We start from the raw sequence: 19,821 nt of genomic DNA, 5'->3' as shown, positions 1-19,821 counted from the left end.
GAGGCGAGTGCGATCGCGCCGGGTCGACGTAGACGTCCTCGGTGATGATGTCGCGCGCCCTCGCGATGGCGTTGGCCGCCGTATCCATCCTCGCGCGAGGTGCGCCCCCCTCACCAAAACCTACCGCCCCATTGTCACCGCAGTTTTGAAACAAACGCGCGACTGGCGATCCCCGCCGGTGCCACCCGCCCCTCGATCCGACCGTCGTCCGCGCCCATCGTGAGCGTTCGTCTGACCGTTCGACGCCCATCATTTCCCCCCGCCCCGTCGTGCATCTCACCAGGCGCCGGAGTCGACGCCGCCCCGGGGGACGTGACCGCCACCGACGTCAACACCACCGTCACCCGCCCGAGCTTCTCCGTCGTCGGCCGACTCTTCGTCCACGGTCCCTCGGGTAACGTCGCGGTGGGGGACATTTCGACGTACAACGACACCTCGGGGGCGCCCGCGCGCAAGCTCGAGGTGGACGGCTCCGCGATGATCCGCGGAGACGTCGTCTTTCACAACAGCAACGGCGAGTCCTCGATCGTCGTGCTCGATTCCAACGCAAACGCCCTCGCCGTGAAGGACGCGGGCGCCTCCCCGATCACGTACTGGAAGATAAACAGCGCATCGCAGCGGTTGGAGACGCACGCGCCGATTCATGTTCTCGACACGCGCATCGAGGCCAAGGACAACGACGCGAACGGACTCCAGATCACCGCGGAAGCCGGCAACCCGATCGTGACGCTGGACACCACCGACGCCGCGGAGAACGTGAAGGTGGCGTATCCGATCAACGCGAACGACGCGACGGACAGCTGCGCCACGAGCGTGGACGGGACGTGCAGCGCGTTGGCGTCGGTCGTCACCACCGGTGGGCTCACCGTGGGGAAGAAGACGTTCATGACGGGTGCGTGTGGTTTTAACCTCCCGATTGAGGTGTTCCTCAAACGAATGTGTTTGGTTTTTCCCTCGACTTTTTCGCGCGTTCGTCGTTTCCCCATCCTCGCGACTCGTCGTCGTCGACGCCGCGGCGGAGCCGATGAAGGCCCATAAATTAATCAGCTACTAGAACTGAATTCCTTTGAGGTGAACCGTTCGATTACACGGAGGCTCCTCCCGGAAGACGACGACGAGGAACACGAGGAACACGGCTCGCGCTCGCGGTTTTCTACGCACGCGGTTATCTTTCGCTCACGTTCCCCCCCCCCCGGCTTTCGCCCGCCTCCTCTCTCCGCAGGCACCGTGAGGGTGGCGGACACCACCGACGTCTCCGTGACAAACTCCGAGACGGACGTCGACGGCTCGGTCCGCCTCGCGGGCGGCCTCGCGGTGGAAAAATCCGCCGCGATCAAGGCCAAACTCTCGGTGTTGTCCGATACAAACGGCGATTCTTCAGGCATCGGAGCCGCGCTCTACGTCAAGGGCGGGTACCACGCGGGCGGGAACACGTACGTCGGCGGTGGGTCCATGATCGAGCTCGCGGGGAAGTCGGCCAAGGTGGGTAAGAGCGTGAACGTCACGGACTCGAGCGCGGCGCCCGTAACGCTCGTAACGCTTCGCCTGAAACCGGGCACGTCGGCTCGTTTATCGGTGGACGTCTCGTGCCAATGGACGGGGGGCGCGCCCGCGACGGTCGCCGCCGAGTTTAGCGTCCACCACAACAGCGGCGCCGCGCCGGAACCGGACGCGGGAACCACCCCGCCGCGCACGGGGCTGGTTCGCGCGACGCAGCGCGTGGGAACGGCTTCGGACGACGGGTACTTTGACTTTGTCGTCGTGCCCGACGATTCAAGCGGCGGCGTCGGCGTCGAGAAGGATTTCGCGGTCAAGGTTTTCACCGCCGACGCCGGGAGCGGGAACGCGCCCGCACTGGCGACGGCGTTAGTCGTCGCGCGCGTCACGGGGGATTTCGTGTCGCTGACGTGACGCGACGACCGATGTTAGCTAGCTAAGATTTAGTAGTTTGCGCGCGAGGGCGTCGATCGAACCTCGGTTTTGTAACTTTTCAAATGTAGACTTCTTTCGAAGATGCTCGCGAATCGAATCCGACTTCTCGTCTACTCCTCCTTCGAGGGCCTACTAGCGCGGACGGTGCCGATGTCCCCGCGGTACGGGTCGTGGTATCGAACGTCCTCGTCGGAGATGAAGTGCACTTGGCGCCTGTAGTCGGTCTTGTTGTAAGACGCCACGGAGTCGCCTCTTTTGCCTCTGGGCGGCAGCTCGAGCGCGAAAGACCCGAGTGCGGTTTTCCTAAAGTCGTTGAGGATCCTCGTCCCCGCTCGCTCCAGGTCGTCGTCCTGGGCCTTCGCCGCGAGGTAGCACACCACGTCCTCGCCGGTCATCTCGTCGATGTCGTCGTCGGGTCCGAACTTGTACCTCTTCTCGACGATCTCCTTGAGCCCGCCGCGCCTGGAGCTCCACCTCTCGTGACGTTTCATCTCCTCGATCAGCCTCGCGGCGACGCTGGACGCGAGGTAGGACGCCTCGCCGATGTCGTTGGCCATCGCCAGACGGTTCGCCGCGGTCTGGTCCGCCAAACGACCGGGTAGGACGCCGGGGGAGTCGAGCAAATCGAGGTCGCCGCCCACGCGGACCCAACGTAAATCCCTCGTCACGCCCGGCCTCGGAGCCGACGCGCACGTTTTGCTGTTCGTCAGACGATTTATGAGCGCGCTCTTACCCACGTTTGGGTAGCCGATCACCGCGGTGCGCACGGGCCGTGGGAGTAAGCCCTTCGCGACCCGTTTCTCGTTCACCTCCTTCGCCACGGACGACGCCACCTCCATCACGCGCTTGACGCCCTTGCCGGTTTTCGCATCCGTCAGCACCACGTGCTTCTCGCCCCGCTTCTTGAACCACGAGACCCACCGGCTGCGCTCCGCGTCGGTGACCATGTCCGCGCGGTTGAGCACGAGCACGCGCAGTTTGTTGCCGATCCAGTCCGGGATATCGGGGTGCGTCGTGGCGAGCGGGATGCGAATGTCTCGAACCTCGACGACGGCGTCCACGGCTTTGAGCTGCTCCCTCAGCGCCCTCTCGGCTCTCGCGATGTGACCGGGGTACCACTGCACCAGTCGCACCTGCGCGTTCGAGGGGGTTCGTGTGGAACGCGGAGGTGGGAATGAGGTCAGTGGCTGTCGTCGGGGGTTGGAACGGGGCGGAGGGACGTTCGTTCTTCTCCGTTGCGGAGAGTGCGAACGGACGGGTCCAATTGGCATTTTGGCGGCGGAGACTGGAGTCGCGCCGAACGCGTCGCGTCCAATTGAGGCACCGGGTCGGGTTTGCGCGCACCTGCTGAGCGAGTCGGGACCCCCGGTTCACGTCCGTCTCCGTCATGGTGAGGAACTCGTCGTCGGTATCGGCGTCCGTCCGCCTCAGCGCGCGCGTCGCGGGCGCGAACCCTCTCGCCCGACGCGTGGGCACCACGACCACCGCCGCCTGCCGGGGGGCCGGCGCCTGCGACGCGGCGCGCCTGAGCGCGCGCGCGCCCCGAGCGCACCACGCCGTGCCCCTGAGGAGCGTCGCGGCGGTTGCGTTCATCCTTTTATAGCGATGTGTTCGTGACCCTCGTCTCCGTCGCCTCTCCCCCGTCACCGCGTCGCTCTTCTGAATGGCGACAGTGGCGAGCTCGTCAAAAAGGATGGGACCGCCAAACTGCCGCCAAACTGCCGTCTGTGACTCAAGGCGGGTTCCCAGTCATTGACTTTTATCCGAAACCAGCGATCTCTCATTTTCCTGACGCGGACACGTCTCTTCGACAAAAAGAACAAGGATCGGCAACAAAGTGACGTCGTCACAGGCTGCGCGCGCGAGTCGCGGGGAGGAGGAGCCGGAGACCCACGCGGCCGATGGAGCCTCGCGAGGAGGGTGAGCGACTGGCGCGCGACATCCAGTCCAGGCTCGAGGCTCACGCTCAGGCGTCGACCAGGGAGTGGTTCCAGACGCAGGGCCTCGGACGATGGCGGGGCTGCGAGCAGGCGTGTATCCGGGCGAGGACGCTGGAAGCCGAGCAGGAGGGCCGACCGTGCGACGCGAGCGCGGCGGCGTGGTGGGGCGAGGCGCGGTACCACGCGTCCCTCGAGTTGATGCGAAGCGAGTTCGCGGACGATAAGCTGTCGGGGATGACGATGTTTCAGGTGAGAGAGCGCCCCGAGTCCCGCGCGAGAGCGCGTGCACATCGTAGCCAAAAAACCAAAAAAAAGAGCCCTCGATTGTCCTCCGATCCGCGCGCCCCTTCCGCCCCGAGACGCGCGACGCGTCCGACGCCTCGACTGACGACCGTCTCGCGTCCACAATCGACCGCTTCGCAGGAGCTCGTCTTGCCCGACCCGAACGTCAGCGCCCGGCTCTTCGGGGACGAGGACGACGACGAGGAGGACGACGACGACGAGTCATCGTCGCCTCGACCGGCGGGCTCGTCGATGTCCATCGCTGACGCAGACGCGAAACCGTCGGGAGAATTTCTTCCCGACGCGCTCGCGCTCTTCGACGACCCCTCCGCGCGGGGCGTGCACGACTGGAGCACGTCCGACGCGATCGCGTTCAAGGTGCTCGGTCCTTACGTGGCGGCGCACCCGCGCAGACGTCGCACCGCGCGCTTCGTGCTGGCGTGGGCCACCCGGCCATCATCGCGAGGATCGCCCCCGGTGAATCCGTATCGACGACGAGCCGGCGTCGTGGCGTTTCTCAACTACGTCGACGGCGAGACAGACGCGGGCGTTATAACGCACGCCGACTCGTCGAACGACGCGTTCCCTCGGAGCGGGCGGGGACTGGCGAGTTCCCCGGTGACTCACCGGGGGAGGGGCGGGGACGGGCTCTTCGGAGACGGGTTCGTCGCGGAACTCGCCAAAGCGTGCGGCGACGTGCTCGCCGCGGTGGACTCGGAGACTCCGGCCGCCGCCCGGCGGATACCGCGGGGTGCCGAGCGGGGTGCCGGGGGTGCCGAGGTGTCCGTGCGCGCGTCGGACGACGAGGTCCAAATCGACGACCCGACGCTGTCGCCGATGGCGGCGGAGGCGTGGGCCGTCGACGGCGCGTGGGCGGTGTTGGGCCTGTGCGCGAGGGAGAGCGCTCGGGTGGACCGCGCGCGGATCGCGGCGGAGCGGGGCGGGGGTAACCGACGAACGTTCCCGTGCGCGGTTAACAGCGGCGGGGAGGAGACACACGCCGGGGGCGGCGCGAGCAAGCGCGCGCGAACAGAGGCTTGATTGAGGGACTCTCTCGACGAAACGACGCCTAAGTGTTAACTTAACTACGTTAACACTTAATGCATCGAACACGCGCGGTCGATTCATACTACTCGTAACCCTACAACCCCAGCAGCCTGTCCGCGAGCGAGGGGGGCGCGGGCGGCAGCGCCTCCCTCGCGTCGTACAGCTTCGCCAAAATGCTCTCCCTCGCCTCGGGAGACAGCCGCGACCTCGAACCGTTTTCCTTGTAAAACTCGCCGAGCTCTCGAACGGCGAGCACGATGTCGTCGTGCGCGCGCTCGCCCTGCGCCGCGGGGGCGCTCGCCCAGTCTTTGATGAACGCCTTCACCGCCTCCTTCGCGGGCTCGGCTTTGCGGAACCTGTCGGCGTCCGACGGGTTCGTGGCTTCAAACTCTAAACTCGCCACCAGCGTCTTGACCGCGTCTCGCGCCTTTTTGAAGTAGTCGTCGGGGAGGTCCAGGCCGCGTTCGACGGCGGCCCACGCGTCGTGAGGGACGAGCGCCTGCGTGGCGGTCACCGCGGCGACGACCTGCGCGGCGAGGAAGTCGCGGCGGGTGGACGCGGCGCGCGAGTCTGCGCGGGGGGGCGGCGAGGGAGGCGTTCGATCGAGTCGTCAGCGCGGACGCTCGCGGTGTTATGTTACGCGGGGCGGTAGGGTTCGCGCGAAGAAGCGGGGGCGATGGGAGGGCGCTCACCGGGGTCCGGGACTTTATCGTCGTCCTTGATGGTCCCAGCCGCCACCTGCGAGACGGAACCGCGCATCACGTCGCGTCTGCGCGGGTGCACGCGCCGCGGCCTGCCGCGGCCTTCCTCCGCGGAGGCCCTGCTTCGGTGGGCGGATGGGCGAGGAGGTGAGTCAGCTCCGTGTGGTGAAAACGACGGGGCGGGACGAGTTGGGCGCGAATCTGGGAGTCTCAGAGGAGGTCCCTGGGAGATGCGGGGTTGGATTCACCTGGCGAGGCTACACGCTGCGGTGTGCGCGGTCGCGCGAGAGCAGACGAAACCGGACATCGATGGGTTTCGCGCCGGTAAGACTGGCGAGGTTGGACTCTTGCCTGCAAGTGAGAGCTCAAAAAACAGCTTGAGACGGACAGATGATAACATCCTCAGCCACACCCAGTGCGAGCCACACCCGAGCGCGCTTCGATCCGACGCGATGTTCGCCGTCGCGCGCCACATCCCACCGGTGCGCACTGTTTCGTCTCGCCAAACTCGCGCCGACGCCACCGGATCCCGTCGTGTCCGATCCGACGCCCACGGGAACGCCACGTGTGCGCTGAGCCGGGCGGGTGACGATGAGGGCCGCGTCGTCGGCGCCGGGGCCAGGGCGGCGTCCGCGCTCCTTTCTGCCGCGTTCGCCGCCAACAGCGTGTTACAGCCCGGCATCGCGTTCGCGTTCGGCTCGGAGATTGCGCTCAGCGACGTCAAGTACGAACCAACGGAGTGCCCCGCGAACCAGTACATGCCCAACAAGAAGAACACCGTGTGCCTCAAGTTCACAGCCACGGCGGATAACAGCCAGAGGCGGAACGTGGAGGCGGCGAACATCTTCGGGTTCATCGACGATCAGCAGAACAACAGCGCCGCGACGGTGAATCCGACGGGAGGAAGCAGGACGGTGCTCTCGGGGCTCGACGCGCCCATCCCGGCGGGTAGGTCCCAGGTATCCTTCATAGTCACGGTGTTTAAAGATTCGCTGGACCTGGGTCCCTTAAAACTGCGGGGTTTCAAGGCGGAGCCGAGCCTGAGCGACGTGGAGAAGAGGTTCAAGCCCTTCGACGAGTGCGAGATGGACCCGGAGACGCCAGGGTGCGCGGGGTCGTTCTGAGGGTTCGGCGCGACGTGCGAAACCGCTTGGTCGTCCATTTATAAAATATCGCAATGTTCACTGTTGATACAACCGACGCCGATTGTCACCGACGTCGACCCTCCGAGTCCCATATTTACCACAGCCCGAGCATCTTCCACCACGCCATGCCCACCGTGCTGTAGATGAGCAGGTTCACCACCGACATGTACGCCCCCTGCTTCCACAGCAGCGACATCGGCACGTGCCCGCTGGAAAAGTAACACGCAGCCTGGCCAGACGCGTAGTGCGTCAAGCCGCCAAAGAGGTTGGTGTTGAACCCGAGCGTGAGCGCCGCGAGCATGGGCGGCGTGCCGGACGCGAGCATCATGGAGAGGAAGGCCGGGTACAGCGCGCCCACGTGCGCGGACTGCGAGGCGAAGAAGTAGTGCATGATGAAGTAAACGCCGTGCAGGAGCGCGAACACCTGCATCCAACCCATGTCCATCGCCGCCAAGGAGGAGGAAACCGCGTTGGCGAAATGAGGGACGACTCCCATGGTGTTCAGCTGCCCGGACATCGAGATGAGCACCGAGAACCACAAAAGGGTGTCCCACGCGCCCTTCTGCTCCAGCGCCTCGTCCCAGGAGATGACGTTCATGATCATCAGCAGGGAGAAGCCGATCATCGCCGCGAGAGCGGGAGAGACCCCAATCTTCGTGCCGAAGATCCACATGAACACCGTGATGGCCAGCCCGCCAACCATCTTGAGCTCGTTCCCCCTAATGGGCCCGAGCTCCTCCAACTTTTTCGCTGCGATGATGGGCGCCTCCGGGGTCTCTTTCACCCCGGGTGGATCGATCAGGTAGATCACGATCGGGGTCGCCAGGATCCCGAGGATCGACGGCACGCTGCTCGCCACGAGCCAATCCATAAACGGGTTCGTGAACGGGATGCCCATGCCCGTGGCGATCTGCATGCACAGAAAGTTCTGCGCCGCGGCGCTCACCAGGAGGCACGAGGTCACGTTACCGCCCTGCAGCTGCTGCGACATCAGGTACGTCTTGGTCCTGTCGTCCAGAGAGTTGACGATCGGCACGAACACCCCCGCGGCTCTCGCCGTGGTGCTCGGCATCGCCGGAGACAGAAACGCCTCCGCCGTCTGTAACCCGTACGCGAGCTTGAGCGTGTCGCTGCCAAAGGCCCTGACGAACAACAGCCCGAGCCTGTCCCCGAAGCCCGTCTTGATGAACGCCCTGGCGAAGAACGACGCCACGACGATGAGCCAGATGACCTGGTTGGTTAAACTCGCGAGTCCTTGTTCAAACGTCAGCGTCTTGGTCATCACGGTGAACGTCAGCGACATGAAGCACCACATGCCCACCGGCGCGGGCTTGACCACCAGACCCGCGACGGTGGTGCAGAAGATGGCGAGTAAGCGCCACGCCTCGCGCGTGAGGTCCGCGGGGCACGGCACGACGAAGTACACCGCCAGGCCGAGAGCCACGGAGAACATCGTCGCCGGCAGATTGACGCCGAGGCCTTCGCCGGACCAGATTGGGCGCTTGTCGGGGTCGTCTCGGCCGCCGCGGATGGGGACCGGGGACAGGCACGCGGGATCGTCCGGGTTGCTCAGGTCGCAGATGGGTCCGCACTGAGGATCTTCCTTGTTGAAGTCCACCTCGCAGTCGATCCCCTCGCCCTCGCCCGCCCTCTCATCGTCCTCCTCCGCGGAGTTCAACTCCTCCTCCCTCAGTCCGACGTTGGGCCGGGTCCTGGTGAAGGACCCGCGGTGCGACGCGGGTTTGGCGACGCGAACGTAGCGAGTCGACGCGAGGGGAAGGTTGCACGAGTGCCCGCCGCGGATGACGGCGCGCGCGGAGAGGTCGCGCGCCTCGGATGGACGGTTCACCAGGGGCGAAACGCCGCGCGCGGGGTTGAAGCGCGTACGCGTCGTGATAAATCTCCCAGCCGTCATTTGCGTCCGTGGCCCGGGCATCGACGGGCGCGGTATCGCGCGCCCCGGCGCCGCAGCGCTCGCCGCGAGGTTCATCGTGGAACCCGCGTTACCCGAACAGGCGACGTTCGGACTTCGATGCGTCCCGGCCGCCTCGTTGTATAGGGACTCCGCGTTGATCCACCGCGGAACTTTATCGCATCCTTTATCGCAAAACCTGCCCCACGGCCGAAAAGCACATGCGATTCGGATAACATTCGGTTCGGGATCACACTTGCTTGGCTGGCCATGGAGTAACAGTCTGGAAATTTGGAACTCTCATCGCGCCAAGTGGCAGACGGTTAGAAGATTCTGTAATAACACCGATTTGGCGCGCCTATTTGCTAATCGAGTTTGCCGAACCGTATGCAGCCTCGGTCGCACTCAACAGCCGAGTCGGAAACGGCATCGTCAGATCGAGGCGACACGCGAGCGAGCGCGATGGGGCGGACGATCGCGAGGTGGGCGTTGGGCGTCGTGATCGCCGCGCTCCTCTGCGCGTCCTCAGTCGACGCGCGTGCGCTCAGGGCCGAGCTCGACGTGGGCGTCACGGACGTCGTCGCGACCGAGGAATCGAACGAGCCAATCGCCCGCGCCAGAGACAAGGTGCTCGCCGACGCGGACGAGGCGGGTCCGTCGTCAACCACCGACGCCGCCGCCGCGGTGGAGACCCGAACCTCGCCGACGTCCAGTTCCGACGATGACGACGACGTGCTGAGCACCGGCATCACCAAAGGCCTGGTGCGTCGCACCGCGGTCGACGGCGTCGTGTTCGTCACGTGGGCGAACAACCACTACAAGGATTTCGCGAGGTTCTGGACGATGCGGCTCAAGTCGCTCGGCCTGACGAATTTCATGGTCGGCGCGATGGACGACGAGTTGTACCGGTACATGACCGAGATGGGCGTCGCGACGTGGCACATGGGAAGCAAGGGCATCGAAAAGGACGCGGTCAAGAAGGACTTTGGGTGGGGATCGCAAAATTTCCACAAGATGGGCAGAGACAAGATCAGGCTCATCCGAGACTTCACCAAGGTGGAGGGCATCTCGGTTCTCATCTCCGACATCGACGTGGCGTGGCTGCGTGATCCCACGCCGTTCTTCAAGCGGTACCCCAGCGCCGACATCCTCGTCTCCACCGATCTCCTGCGATCGGAGATCGCGCTGGACCCGCCCCTGCAGACGCCCCATCTGGTCGACGGCGAGGGGCTCGAGTTTCACGTGTGCCACGCCGCGTCGAACATCGGCATAATGTGGTTCCGTCCCACCAGGGGCAGCCAGCAGCTCACCGAGGAGTGGGTCCGGCGCATCGAGGCGGACGATAAGCTGTGGGATCAGAACGCCTTCAACGACTTGAAAGCGCTGGCGGGGGCTTGCGCGTACAGGCCCGACGGAACCGGATTGACGGATACGGCGTTCGGCGGCCGGGTGACGATGGGGACGCTGCCCGTCTCTCAGTTCAGCAACGGGCACACGTTCTACGCGCAGCGGCTGCACACCCAGGTGGGGCTGGAGCCGTACGCGGTGCACAACACGTTTCAGTTTGGCGGGACGCCGGGTAAAAGGCACAGGGCTCGCGAGGCCAACGCGTGGCTCGGGGACGAGGAGATCAACTACTTTGACGGCGATCCGGAGCTTCCGGAAAAGGGCATGTTCATGTCGTACACCCCGAGGATACCCAGCGCCGAGGCGGTGAACCTCACGATGTTCGCGGAGAGGTCCTGGCCGGAAGCGAAGGACGACACGTTCCCCGCGATTGAAACCGTGGATGAGGAAATCGTGCGAAAGAACAAGGAGCTGGTGTCGTTCCAGATCAAGCAGATCAAGACAGCCGCCGCGATTGCACAAAAGCTGGGCAGGACGCTGGTGCTGCCCCCGATCCTGTGCGGCCTGGACCGCGTGTGGTTCCCGCACTACGGCAGGTTCCCGGGATCCGCGTTCGCGTTGCCGTTCGTGTGCCCAGTGGACCACGTCATCAACATGGACCTGGCCGACGCGTCCAAATTCCGCGAGTGGACGTTTTACTCGCACCCGGAGTTTCCGGCGGAGATGCGCGAGTCGGTCGCCACGGTCGAGGTCAAGGCGTCCGACGCGGACGACGCCCTGTCGCGACCGTTCCCGGACGGGACGGAGTACTGCGTCCGCGGTCCGGGAACGGGCGGTGACTCACCAGGCGGTGACTCACCGGGCGGTGACTCACCGGGGGGCGGGGGTCGCCTCGAGGCGCAGACGTGCGGGTGGTTGGGTGTGGAGCGGAACGCGTCGATCGCCAAGCGCCGGGCGAGCGTCCCGGAGGGGTACATGCGACCCGACGACATCTCCAGCGCGCTCGCGGGCGTGCGCACGTCGCGGATACTCCACCTGGACACCGTCGTGCCGTTCATGCCGGGCGGATCGGCGCACTCGGAGGAGTGGCGGAAGCTGTACGACGCGCAGGCGAGGACGTACCCGCCGGACGTGTGGTGCTGCTCCAAGGCGGGGCCCCTGAAGTACGAGGCGTGAGCGGTGGTGACTCTTTTACTAACGTCGAACGATTCGGCACCCACGAGTGATTGAGACCAAGTCGGTCACGCGTAACTAGCGCCGCGAGTGTTTCTCTCGGAACGGCGATGAATAAGACGGCGGCGAGTAATTGAGACCAAGTCGGTCACGCGCGTCTCGAACGAAACCGCGCGAGGGTCGGGTCGGTCTTTTACCGACCCGTCGCGCCCCCCGCCCGCCGCGCTCATCGCGCCCCGCCGCCCGCGTACGCATCCGCCGCTCTCGCGTACCTCCCGCCGCGGACAATCTCGTAGTTGTACTTTCTCTCGTTAAGAGCCGGAAGCGATCCGGTGGGCGTCCCGGTCGCGAGCGCGTTCCCCGCGTCGTCCACGAGCACGAACCGGGCGTACCCACCCGTGGGTACCCACACCAGCTTCCACGCGATCTTGCTCCTGAACTGCAGGTGCGCAACATCCGCGGGGGGTTCCGCGGCGCCGCCCTGCGCGCACGTGCACCAAGTGCCACCCGGACCCAAGTCAGGGTCGGACGCGACGCGAATCCCCGGTCCGAGCCTGTTGCCGAAGGCGATGCCTCGGACCGCGCCGCGGTTCTCGTTGTCGGACACGTCCAGAGTCATCGTCGTGGCGTCGACGTGGTTAAAGTCGTTGAAGCAGTGCCCGGTGTAGCCCTCGCCGGGGGGCGCGTCTCGAATGTCCCTGAGGCCGGCGGCCCAAAGGAGCAGGCCGCGGACGTCCTCCCAGTCGCCGCTGAGCTGTTCCTCGGTGAGGGATCTCGCGCGTGCGACCGCGTTCTCCATGCGGGTCAGCGCGGTGCCCGGATACTCCGCGAGCGTGTCGTCGGCGCCGCCCGGCGCGTCGCCTGCACCCATGGTGGCTTTCGTGCGAACGGGGGAGAAGGCGACGGGTGACCTGCCGACGGGTTCGCACGAAGACGGATCCGGCCCGGCGCCCGAGGCGAAGGGGTTGGGGGACGAGGACGATGGGTCGACCGCCGCGCGCGCCGGCGAGAGGGAGACCAGGAACGACGCCGCGGTGAGGAGGAGCGCCCGGCGACCGCGAAGGGACGCCGCGGCGATGTTTCGGCGATTGCCGATGTCGATGGAGGCGCCCGGGAAAGGCTCGGACCTAAGCGCCACTCGCGCGCGATTCGCGAGGCGTGAGAGCGGACGGGTGGATGCGTTCACTCGGACGGACGCACGGACGAGCGCGGCGTGCATCCTCCGCGGATGGCGTGGCGCGCGTACGAGTGAGAGGGACGAAGCGATATCACGAGATGACGTGGCAGGTAAAATAAAAGTCTTGGTTCCGCATGACGAGAGAGGTCCGAGAGAATTTTATGGTTGACAACCGGGGTGCTAGACGCCGGAGACGCGGACGTGGGGAGTTCGTTCCACCCTGTGGCCCTTCGTCCGCCCTCGCACGACAATACATTTGTGCATCACACAGACGATTGTACGTAGTGCAGGCATGCCGCACTACGTGGCGGTCGCGATGTCGTGCGAGGGAGGACCGAAGTAAAAGAGGGTCACAAGATGGAACGGGCGGAAGATGGAACTCACGTCCGCGTCGTGTCCGCGCGCGATGACCCTCCGTCCGCCCTCGCGCATCATCAACTTCACTAAGCACGTGCAACGTTGTTGACGCTGCCACCACAACGTTGCACTCGCGATGATGCGCGATGGAGGAAGGAGCCCGCCTCAATGAGCGATGCCTCATCGGTGTCATCATCGCGCGCGGCGTTAAAGATGTGATCCGCCTGGAACCCTGTCCCCCCGAAGCGAACGATCCCCGTCGTTCATTCCGTGACGTCACGCACCCATCACGCGTCACGCCACGATCGCCGGTCGCAGCGCGGCAGTCACCGCCGCGGCGGTCAATCCCGCGATCGGCAGCGTCAGCACCCACGTCAGCACGATCCGCCCGAACAAACCCCAACGGACGCTTCCCGGTCCAAACGCCGCCGCGCCCACGAAGACCACAGCGCCCACCTGGCAGTGCGTGGTGCTCACCGGCATCTCCATCACCGTCGCCAGCACCACCGTGAGCGTGCTCGCGAACTCGATGCAGAAACCGCGCTGGTAGTTGATGTCGGTCAGTTCCTTGCCAATCGTGCGAATCACGCGATGGCCCATCGTCGCCACGCCGAGGAAGACGCCAAAGCCGGCGACGGCCATGATCCACGCGGGGGTCTCGGGCTTGCGACAGTCGTCGAGGCCCTGCGAGTACGTCAGGTACACCGCGCTGAACGGCCCGGTGGCGTTCGCGGTGTCGTTAGCGCCGTGCGCGAAAGATTCGAGCGCCGCGGTGAAGACGAGGAGATACTTGAACGCGTACGTGGCATCCACTTCCTCCTCGGACATACCCGCGGCGAACTCCTCTTCGGTGATTCTCGCGGATGAGGCGAGGAAGCCGGCTCGGGTCCTGGACCGCTCGTCGCTGTCGCGGACGACGATGTCGCCGATGGCGGTGGATATGCTTCCCATCACGGAGGTTGGTTGAGACGCGTTCGTCGCGGCGGCGGCGGCGGCGTTTGCGGTTTCGCATCGGGGGCTGCCGGAGTCGTTGGAGGAGGTCGAGCTCCCTCCCGTCGTGGCCGACACCAAGAACCGATACAGCCCCTCGTGGATGCTCCGAAATCGGGTCGGTCGTCGAAGGGGCTTAGCGTCGAGCGGCGCGTGGGCTTCCGCCTCGAGCTCCTCGCGTCTGCGCTTGGCCGCCACCGAAGGCATCGAACGGTGAACGATGGGGTTTAGTATCGTCGCCACGAGGGCAAACACGACGGCGGCGGCGATGCCGGCGATCTTGGCCTGCTCGCGATAGGTCCACCCCTTCGTGGGCTGCGCCTTGAGCAGGATGAGGAACACGATGACGAAGGTTTGTCCGCTCCACAGTATCGGCTGGCCGATCATCGCGTTTCGCCTGGGCGACCCCCCCAGTTTGGGTTTGACGACGGTGTGGTGCGTGAGCCAGTAGGAAATCACGCCGATGATTCCGGAGAAGACCGGAGATATGACCCAACTTGCGATGATCGCCGAGAGCCCGCCGGAGTTCCAGTCCCAGTTGAGGCAGCCGAACCCCACGCCCACGGCGGCGGCGCCCACCGTGCCTCCCACGATGCTGTGCGTCGTCGACACGGGCATCGCGGTGAAGGTGACGAGCATCAAAAAAACCGCAGCCGCCGCCAGGCTGGCGCACATGGCGACCATGTAGAGGGACATCTCGCTGTCGCAGTAGCCGCACGCCCAGCACCGCGCGTCGTCCGTCTTACTCGTCCCCTTTATCGTCTTGCTGACGCCGTAGCCGAGGCCGACGGCGCCGAGCCATTCGCAAACGCCGCCGAGTAAGACGGCAGCGGTGACAGAGACGGCTCCGGAGCCGACGGAGGTGCCCCACGAGTTGGCGGCGTCGTTCGCGCCTATCCCGTAGGTCATGAGCGCGCCGAACCCGGCGGCCAGGCCGAGAACCCAGCTCAATCGCCCGGGCTCCTCGAACCGGCCGTCGTAGTTGGCGCACGCCGGCGGCGGCGGCGGAGCGATCCCGTCCGGGGCGTAGGAGGAGGAGTCGAGGACGCGCTGCCGGTGCTTCTCGAGGTTTTTGAGGAACTTGCGGTTGTCGCACTCGAGAACCCCCGCGTCGCACGTGGCGAGCGCGGCGGGGAGGACGACGTCGCGGCCGTCGACGACGGCGGCGACTCCGGTGACTTCCGCCGCGGCGGGGGTGGACTGGAGGAGTCGGCGCCCCCCGCCGCCGGCCGACGAAGGGTTTGGTTTTTGGCGGTGAGCGCTCGCGGCGACGGGCGCGCACGCGAGGAGCGCGAACGTCAGGACGACGGCGCGCGAGCGTCGATGCGGACGCCGCTCGACTGTCATGTTGGAGGGCAGCGCGCGAAGGCCGCTCGTGCGGGATGCGTGCGGCGGCGCGGCGAGTGGGAGGCGCGTCAGAAGCCGCCGCCGTCAAAAGATACCAAAAGTCGTAGCCTTCGAGTCGAATATTCCTTCTCATCGTCCGAGGAAATCGACCAGACGAGGGTGAAACAAGGGCGGACGCGAGCGCCGAGCCTTGGTGACTTGGCTCTCGGGAACGGAGGAGCGTTGTTAACTCTCGTCTCTCGTCCGCGAACGCCGTCAAAGAGCCAGCGAGCATGCCAACTCACCAGTTCCCGAACTATTGCCCGGCGATAACGATGCGATGCGATCGATGCAACTGCGCGCTGATGGCGGTAAACGGCGGCGGGCTGTTCTGTGGCGACTGCGACCTCACCTTCTACCGTTGAAATAACTAGTCTACGTTCGAACTCTAGCTAGCTAGCTCGCTGCACGTGTTCTACTGGCCGCTTCCGCTCTTCTTCCCGCCGCAGAAAGCCTTGAGGCACCGCTTGAACCTGCGGAGATCGTGCTTCTCCCCGGTCTTCCCCAGCCTCGACGGACCCAGGTCGCCGTGCCCGCTCGCGTCCGCGTGCAAGAACAGCAGCAGCCCGATGAAATCCTCCTTCTGCTCCTTCGTCGTGCTGTCCCTCGGGAACCCGTCTCGGTCGCCCCCCAGGGCGCCGTGCAACCACTCGGCCATGCGACCGTCGCCCACCGCCATCCACGCGGCGTACAAAGCCGCGGCGACGTCCGTGACCAGCCCGGGCGGCATCAACCCGTTGGCGCACTCCAGCATGGCGCGAACCAGCGCGACGCCCGCGCCGCGTTCGCAGAGAACGACGTGGAACGCGTCAGCCAATCGAATCGCGTCCTCGTGAGCGTCGGACGCCCACCCGGGTAAATCGCCTCGGCCGCCGGCGGCTCTCGCCAGGTTACTCGCCAACCGACCCATCCCGGGGTCCACCTTGCCCATCCCGACCCCGCCGCGTACCCCCGCGTCCCCCGGCGCGTGCCTCGACGGGTTCAGCATCGCCGCCGCGGACAGGACGTCCGCGGCGAACGTCAACGAAGACAGCGCCGACTCGCCGGAGCTTCCGGTAACGAGGGATTCGTGCGCCAGCGAGGCGACGCGCTCGGCGAGGTCCGTCAACGACGCGCAACCGGCTCGCACGGACGCCTGCGTCAGCTTGAACATAGACGCTCTCGCGGCGTCGTCGTGGCGCAAACCCGCGCGATCGTAGGCGTCGAGCGCGGCGTCGAGCGCGGCCCGCGCGACGGCTCCGAGCTCCGAAGAAAGCTTCGGATTCGAACGAGCTCCGGGTCCGACGGATGCCAACGCAGCGACGACGACGTCCAGGAGCGGGTGGCACCGGACCGGGTCCGACGCGTACGCGTTCAACGCGAGCCGGAGCGCGATGCCCGTGCACTGAGACGTCGCCAAACGATCCGGGGCGACGCGACCCGCGGCGACGACGTCGGCGAGGAGGCCCCCCACCGCCTCCAACGCCTCAGACGCGTCGTGGATCCGTCGGTCCACCGCGGGATGGTTCGCCACGACGCCGACGCCCGCCGCGGAAAAGACGGGCGCGGCCGCGGCGAGAGCCGCCAGCGCCTCGTCCGCCGCGGGGAGCAACGCGTCGGCGATCGCGGCGGCGGCGACGGAGGGAAACGACCCAGGATGTTGATCCGGATGTGGATCCGGAATGGCAGACTTTTTTTCTGCGGCGGATTTTGCCGACGCCTCCGCCAGAGCCCCCGCGACCACGCGACACTCGGCGGCCATCCGAGACAGCGCGTTCGCCGCCTGGAGCGCCCGCACGAGCGCGTCGTGGGAAGGGTGCGCCGCGCACTCGCCCGAAGCGGCGGCGAGGGTCGCGGCCGCGTTACGTAACGCGTTAATCGCGGGACCCGCGAGCTCGACGCACGCGGCTTCCGATGCCGAACCCGGGCTCTTCGCGACGGCGACGCGAGCGAGACCGCGGCACAGTATCGTGGTCATGGGCTCCTGACCCCGGCGCAGCGTGGCCAAGGGCGGCGCCCACGGCCCGCCGTTCGCGTAGCACCGCGCGATGGCCCCCACCGCGTCGTTCGCGTTTTGGGAGTGCGTGGATTGATCCGCGGGAAGTGCGAGGATTCGCGCGCACGACTCGCACGTTCGCATCGCCGCGACGCACGCGCCGCGGCTCACCGACGGGTCGTCGCTGTTAAGACCCGTCACCACCGCCCCCAACGCGGCTCTCAGCACCTCCGCCTCCGTCACCGCGGACAGCGCCTTGCACAGCCCGCCGATGGTCCACACGGCGAGCTCGGTGGTTCGGTTCGACACGGGAACTCTCGTGACCAGTCGCTCCACCGTGAATATCGCGTCTCCCACCGCCGCGCGTGGCCCATCCTTACCGACGAGCCGCGCGGTGGCGAACAGCACGAACGTCCAACCCTCCACCGACTTCACCGACGCGTCAACCGCCGAGCGTCCGCCCCCGTCCGCGGCTGTAACGGCTGTAACGGCTCCGGCGTGCGCGTCGATCGACGCCGTCAGACCCGCGACCGCGACGGGAAGAAAGGCGTTCGGATCGACGGCGCACGCGGCGTCCCTGAGACCCTCGCCCAGTTCGTCGCGTTCCTCCCGATACTCGTCCCCTTCCTCGTCGTCGTCGGAATTCGGGTACTCGTAATCGTCCCTGCGGTCGTCAGTCGCGGTGGCGCCGGCGCTCGCGGGCATGCGCACGCATCGCGCCCCCGCGGCGGCGGCGGCGGCGGCGCATCGAACGATCGCCGGGTCCGCGGCGGGGCGGCGAAGGAGCGCCGAGGCACCCGCATTCGCATTGGATAAAACGTTTTTAGCCGACGCGTTTTTCCAAGTCTCCCACGCGTCGGCCATCGCGCTCCACGGCTCGAGCGCCGCCGCGGGCGATACCCCGCCAGCCTCCATCGCCTCCAACAGCGCGTCGAGGCAGAAACACAGCACCTCGACGTCCGCGCGCGTCAGCGGAACCTCCACCTCGCGCAAATTCCCGTGTTCGTCGATGCCTCTCGCGTCGGCTCGCTTGCGTTCCTTTCTCGCCTTGCGAAAATCCCGGTACGGTATGTACTTTCGATCGGCGGCGGCGTCCGCGCCGGTGCCCAGCGGGTCCGGCGCTCGCGGTCCGTCGTCCGGGGGCGGCTCGGAGGCGCGCGTCGCCACGCTGGCGAGCACCTCCGCGATCCTCGCCCGCGATTGGCCCGCGGCGGTTTCGTACTCGTCCCTGATTGGTCCGTTCGCTCGCGCCGCCGCTCTCAACGCGCCGAGGCACGCGCCAAGCGCTTCCCTTCGCTCCGGTCTGTGCACCGCCGCGACGAGCACCGCGGTGGCGCCCGTCACCGAGGCGTCCACGAGTTTCGGGTGGTGCGAGCCGTGCGGGGCGCAGAGGCATCGCACCGCCGCTTCCAGACACGAGCCCGGACACGAACCGTGCGCCTCCGGGTGAAAACCGCACCACGCCGCCGCAGCCTCCTGGAGCAGTATCCTCCCGTTGACGTCGTCGCCCCCGGGAACGTCGTCCCCGCTGGCCCAGAGCCTGCGCGCGAGCGCATCGAGCGCGGGGTGCACCACCTCCGCCGCGGCCGCGCGTAACCCGTCGGCGACGGCGGCGCGGCGGCCCGGGTGGATGGAGATCTCCCTCGCGGTGACCTCGTCGGGAAGCACCGCGAGGATCTGCAGCAAACAGCCGGCGCCCGCGCGAGTGACCGCCGCGGCGCCCTCCGGGGAGAGTTTGTTGTGTCCCTCCGCGTTGTTGGCGGCGTTTCCCGGGTTCGAACCCGCGCCTCCTCCCAGCGCGACGACGGTGTTTACCACCGCGTCCGGCGCGGCTTCCGCGTCGACTCCAAAGTACCCCGCCAGGTCGCGGACGACGGCGCGCTCGTCCCAGTTGGGCATCTTGCACGCCAACGCCGCGATGGCCAACGAGACCTGGGTCAGCACCGTCCGCGGCGGGGCCTCGCCGGGTATCGAACCCGCGCCGCGAACGTCGTGCAGCACCGTCTTGACGGCGAAGTTCCACGCCATCGGGAGCAGGCAATCGCGCATCCCGATCCAATCGCCCTCGCCCAGCACCGCGTGGCTCTTTTGCGTCTTCTCCGCCTTGCTCACGCACCTGCGAAGCAGCACGTGCAGCGCCCTGGCGCAGAAGAGCGCCTCCAGCGAGGTCAGGTCGGTGGCGTCGCGTAACATGCCGATGGACAACGGCCACGCGTGGTCGCTTCGAAGGAACCACTGGAGCCATTGGTCGGCGGCGGCGCGCTGATTTTGGTCGGGCGAGGTGTACAGCGCCGCGACAGCCTCCCTGAGCGTGCCCCTGTCCGGGGGCGGCGGCTCGGACGTCATCGTAGACGACGATGACGGTGACCCGTCCTCGCCGGCCATCGACGACGACGCCATCGTCGCGCGAGGGAGGCGGGAGCGGCTCGGGGTCGTTGTCAGAAAATCGCCGGTGCC

The 19,821-nt window shown here is 66.6% G+C and overlaps 10 protein-coding genes across 10 annotated transcripts; 4 read left to right on the top strand and 6 right to left on the bottom strand.

The window, feature by feature from the left end:
• Positions 1-65: 65 nt before the first annotated feature.
• Positions 66-1,911, top strand: MICPUN_61710 (predicted protein; the record flags this gene model as incomplete). Its single annotated transcript, XM_002508605.1, has 3 exons — positions 66-99; positions 284-892; positions 1,055-1,911. The coding sequence occupies 3 exons, from the start codon at positions 66-68 to the stop codon at positions 1,909-1,911; spliced, it is 1,500 nt and encodes a 499-aa protein (XP_002508651.1).
• A 131-nt stretch (positions 1,912-2,042) lies between these two features.
• Positions 2,043-3,321, bottom strand: MICPUN_102547 (predicted protein; the record flags this gene model as incomplete). The annotated part of the gene is made up of 2 exons (XM_002508337.1): positions 2,043-3,065; positions 3,277-3,321. The coding sequence occupies 2 exons, from the start codon at positions 3,319-3,321 to the stop codon at positions 2,043-2,045; spliced, it is 1,068 nt and encodes a 355-aa protein (XP_002508383.1).
• A 512-nt stretch (positions 3,322-3,833) lies between these two features.
• MICPUN_113897 (predicted protein) lies at positions 3,834-5,195 on the top strand (the record flags this gene model as incomplete). Its single annotated transcript, XM_002508604.1, has 1 exon — positions 3,834-5,195. One exon carries the CDS (start codon positions 3,834-3,836, stop codon positions 5,193-5,195), a length of 1,362 nt encoding a protein of 453 aa, XP_002508650.1.
• Positions 5,176-6,223, bottom strand: MICPUN_61707 (predicted protein). The gene is made up of 3 exons (XM_002508336.1): positions 6,151-6,223; positions 5,894-6,024; positions 5,176-5,771 (listed from the first exon to the last, which is right to left on the bottom strand). The coding sequence occupies exons 2-3, from the start codon at positions 5,958-5,960 to the stop codon at positions 5,296-5,298; spliced, it is 543 nt and encodes a 180-aa protein (XP_002508382.1). The 5' UTR covers positions 5,961-6,024; positions 6,151-6,223; the 3' UTR covers positions 5,176-5,295.
• Positions 6,224-6,354: 131 nt separating this feature from the next.
• On the top strand, positions 6,355-7,091 carry MICPUN_114001 (predicted protein; the record flags this gene model as incomplete). Its single annotated transcript, XM_002508603.1, has 1 exon — positions 6,355-7,091. One exon carries the CDS (start codon positions 6,355-6,357, stop codon positions 7,024-7,026), a length of 672 nt encoding a protein of 223 aa, XP_002508649.1. The 3' UTR covers positions 7,027-7,091.
• A 50-nt stretch (positions 7,092-7,141) lies between these two features.
• CitT_3 (divalent Anion:Na+ symporter family) lies at positions 7,142-8,500 on the bottom strand (the record flags this gene model as incomplete). Its single annotated transcript, XM_002508335.1, has 1 exon — positions 7,142-8,500. The coding sequence occupies one exon, from the start codon at positions 8,498-8,500 to the stop codon at positions 7,142-7,144; it is 1,359 nt and encodes a 452-aa protein (XP_002508381.1).
• Positions 8,501-9,706: 1,206 nt separating this feature from the next.
• MICPUN_66770 (hypothetical protein) lies at positions 9,707-11,059 on the top strand (the record flags this gene model as incomplete). Its single annotated transcript, XM_002508602.1, has 2 exons — positions 9,707-10,672; positions 10,754-11,059. Coding segments are annotated over 2 exons (1,272 nt in total), but the record flags the coding sequence as incomplete, so codon positions are not given.
• A 646-nt stretch (positions 11,060-11,705) lies between these two features.
• Positions 11,706-12,792, bottom strand: MICPUN_61703 (predicted protein; the record flags this gene model as incomplete). The annotated part of the gene is made up of 2 exons (XM_002508334.1): positions 11,706-12,699; positions 12,752-12,792. The coding sequence occupies 2 exons, from the start codon at positions 12,790-12,792 to the stop codon at positions 11,706-11,708; spliced, it is 1,035 nt and encodes a 344-aa protein (XP_002508380.1).
• A 515-nt stretch (positions 12,793-13,307) lies between these two features.
• Positions 13,308-15,350, bottom strand: MICPUN_61702 (inorganic phosphate transporter family; the record flags this gene model as incomplete). Its single annotated transcript, XM_002508333.1, has 1 exon — positions 13,308-15,350. One exon carries the CDS (start codon positions 15,348-15,350, stop codon positions 13,308-13,310), a length of 2,043 nt encoding a protein of 680 aa, XP_002508379.1.
• A 454-nt stretch (positions 15,351-15,804) lies between these two features.
• On the bottom strand, positions 15,805-19,764 carry MICPUN_61701 (predicted protein; the record flags this gene model as incomplete). Its single annotated transcript, XM_002508332.1, has 1 exon — positions 15,805-19,764. One exon carries the CDS (start codon positions 19,762-19,764, stop codon positions 15,805-15,807), a length of 3,960 nt encoding a protein of 1,319 aa, XP_002508378.1.
• Between the last annotated feature and the right edge of the window lie 57 nt (positions 19,765-19,821).

This window comes from Micromonas commoda, chromosome 10 (assembly GCF_000090985.2).
Source record: "Micromonas commoda chromosome 10, complete sequence".
Classification (NCBI taxonomy): Eukaryota; Viridiplantae; Chlorophyta; class Mamiellophyceae; order Mamiellales; family Mamiellaceae; genus Micromonas; species Micromonas commoda.
The sequence above is the reverse complement of the archived record's forward strand: the minus strand, read 5'-3'. Positions and strand labels throughout refer to the sequence as shown.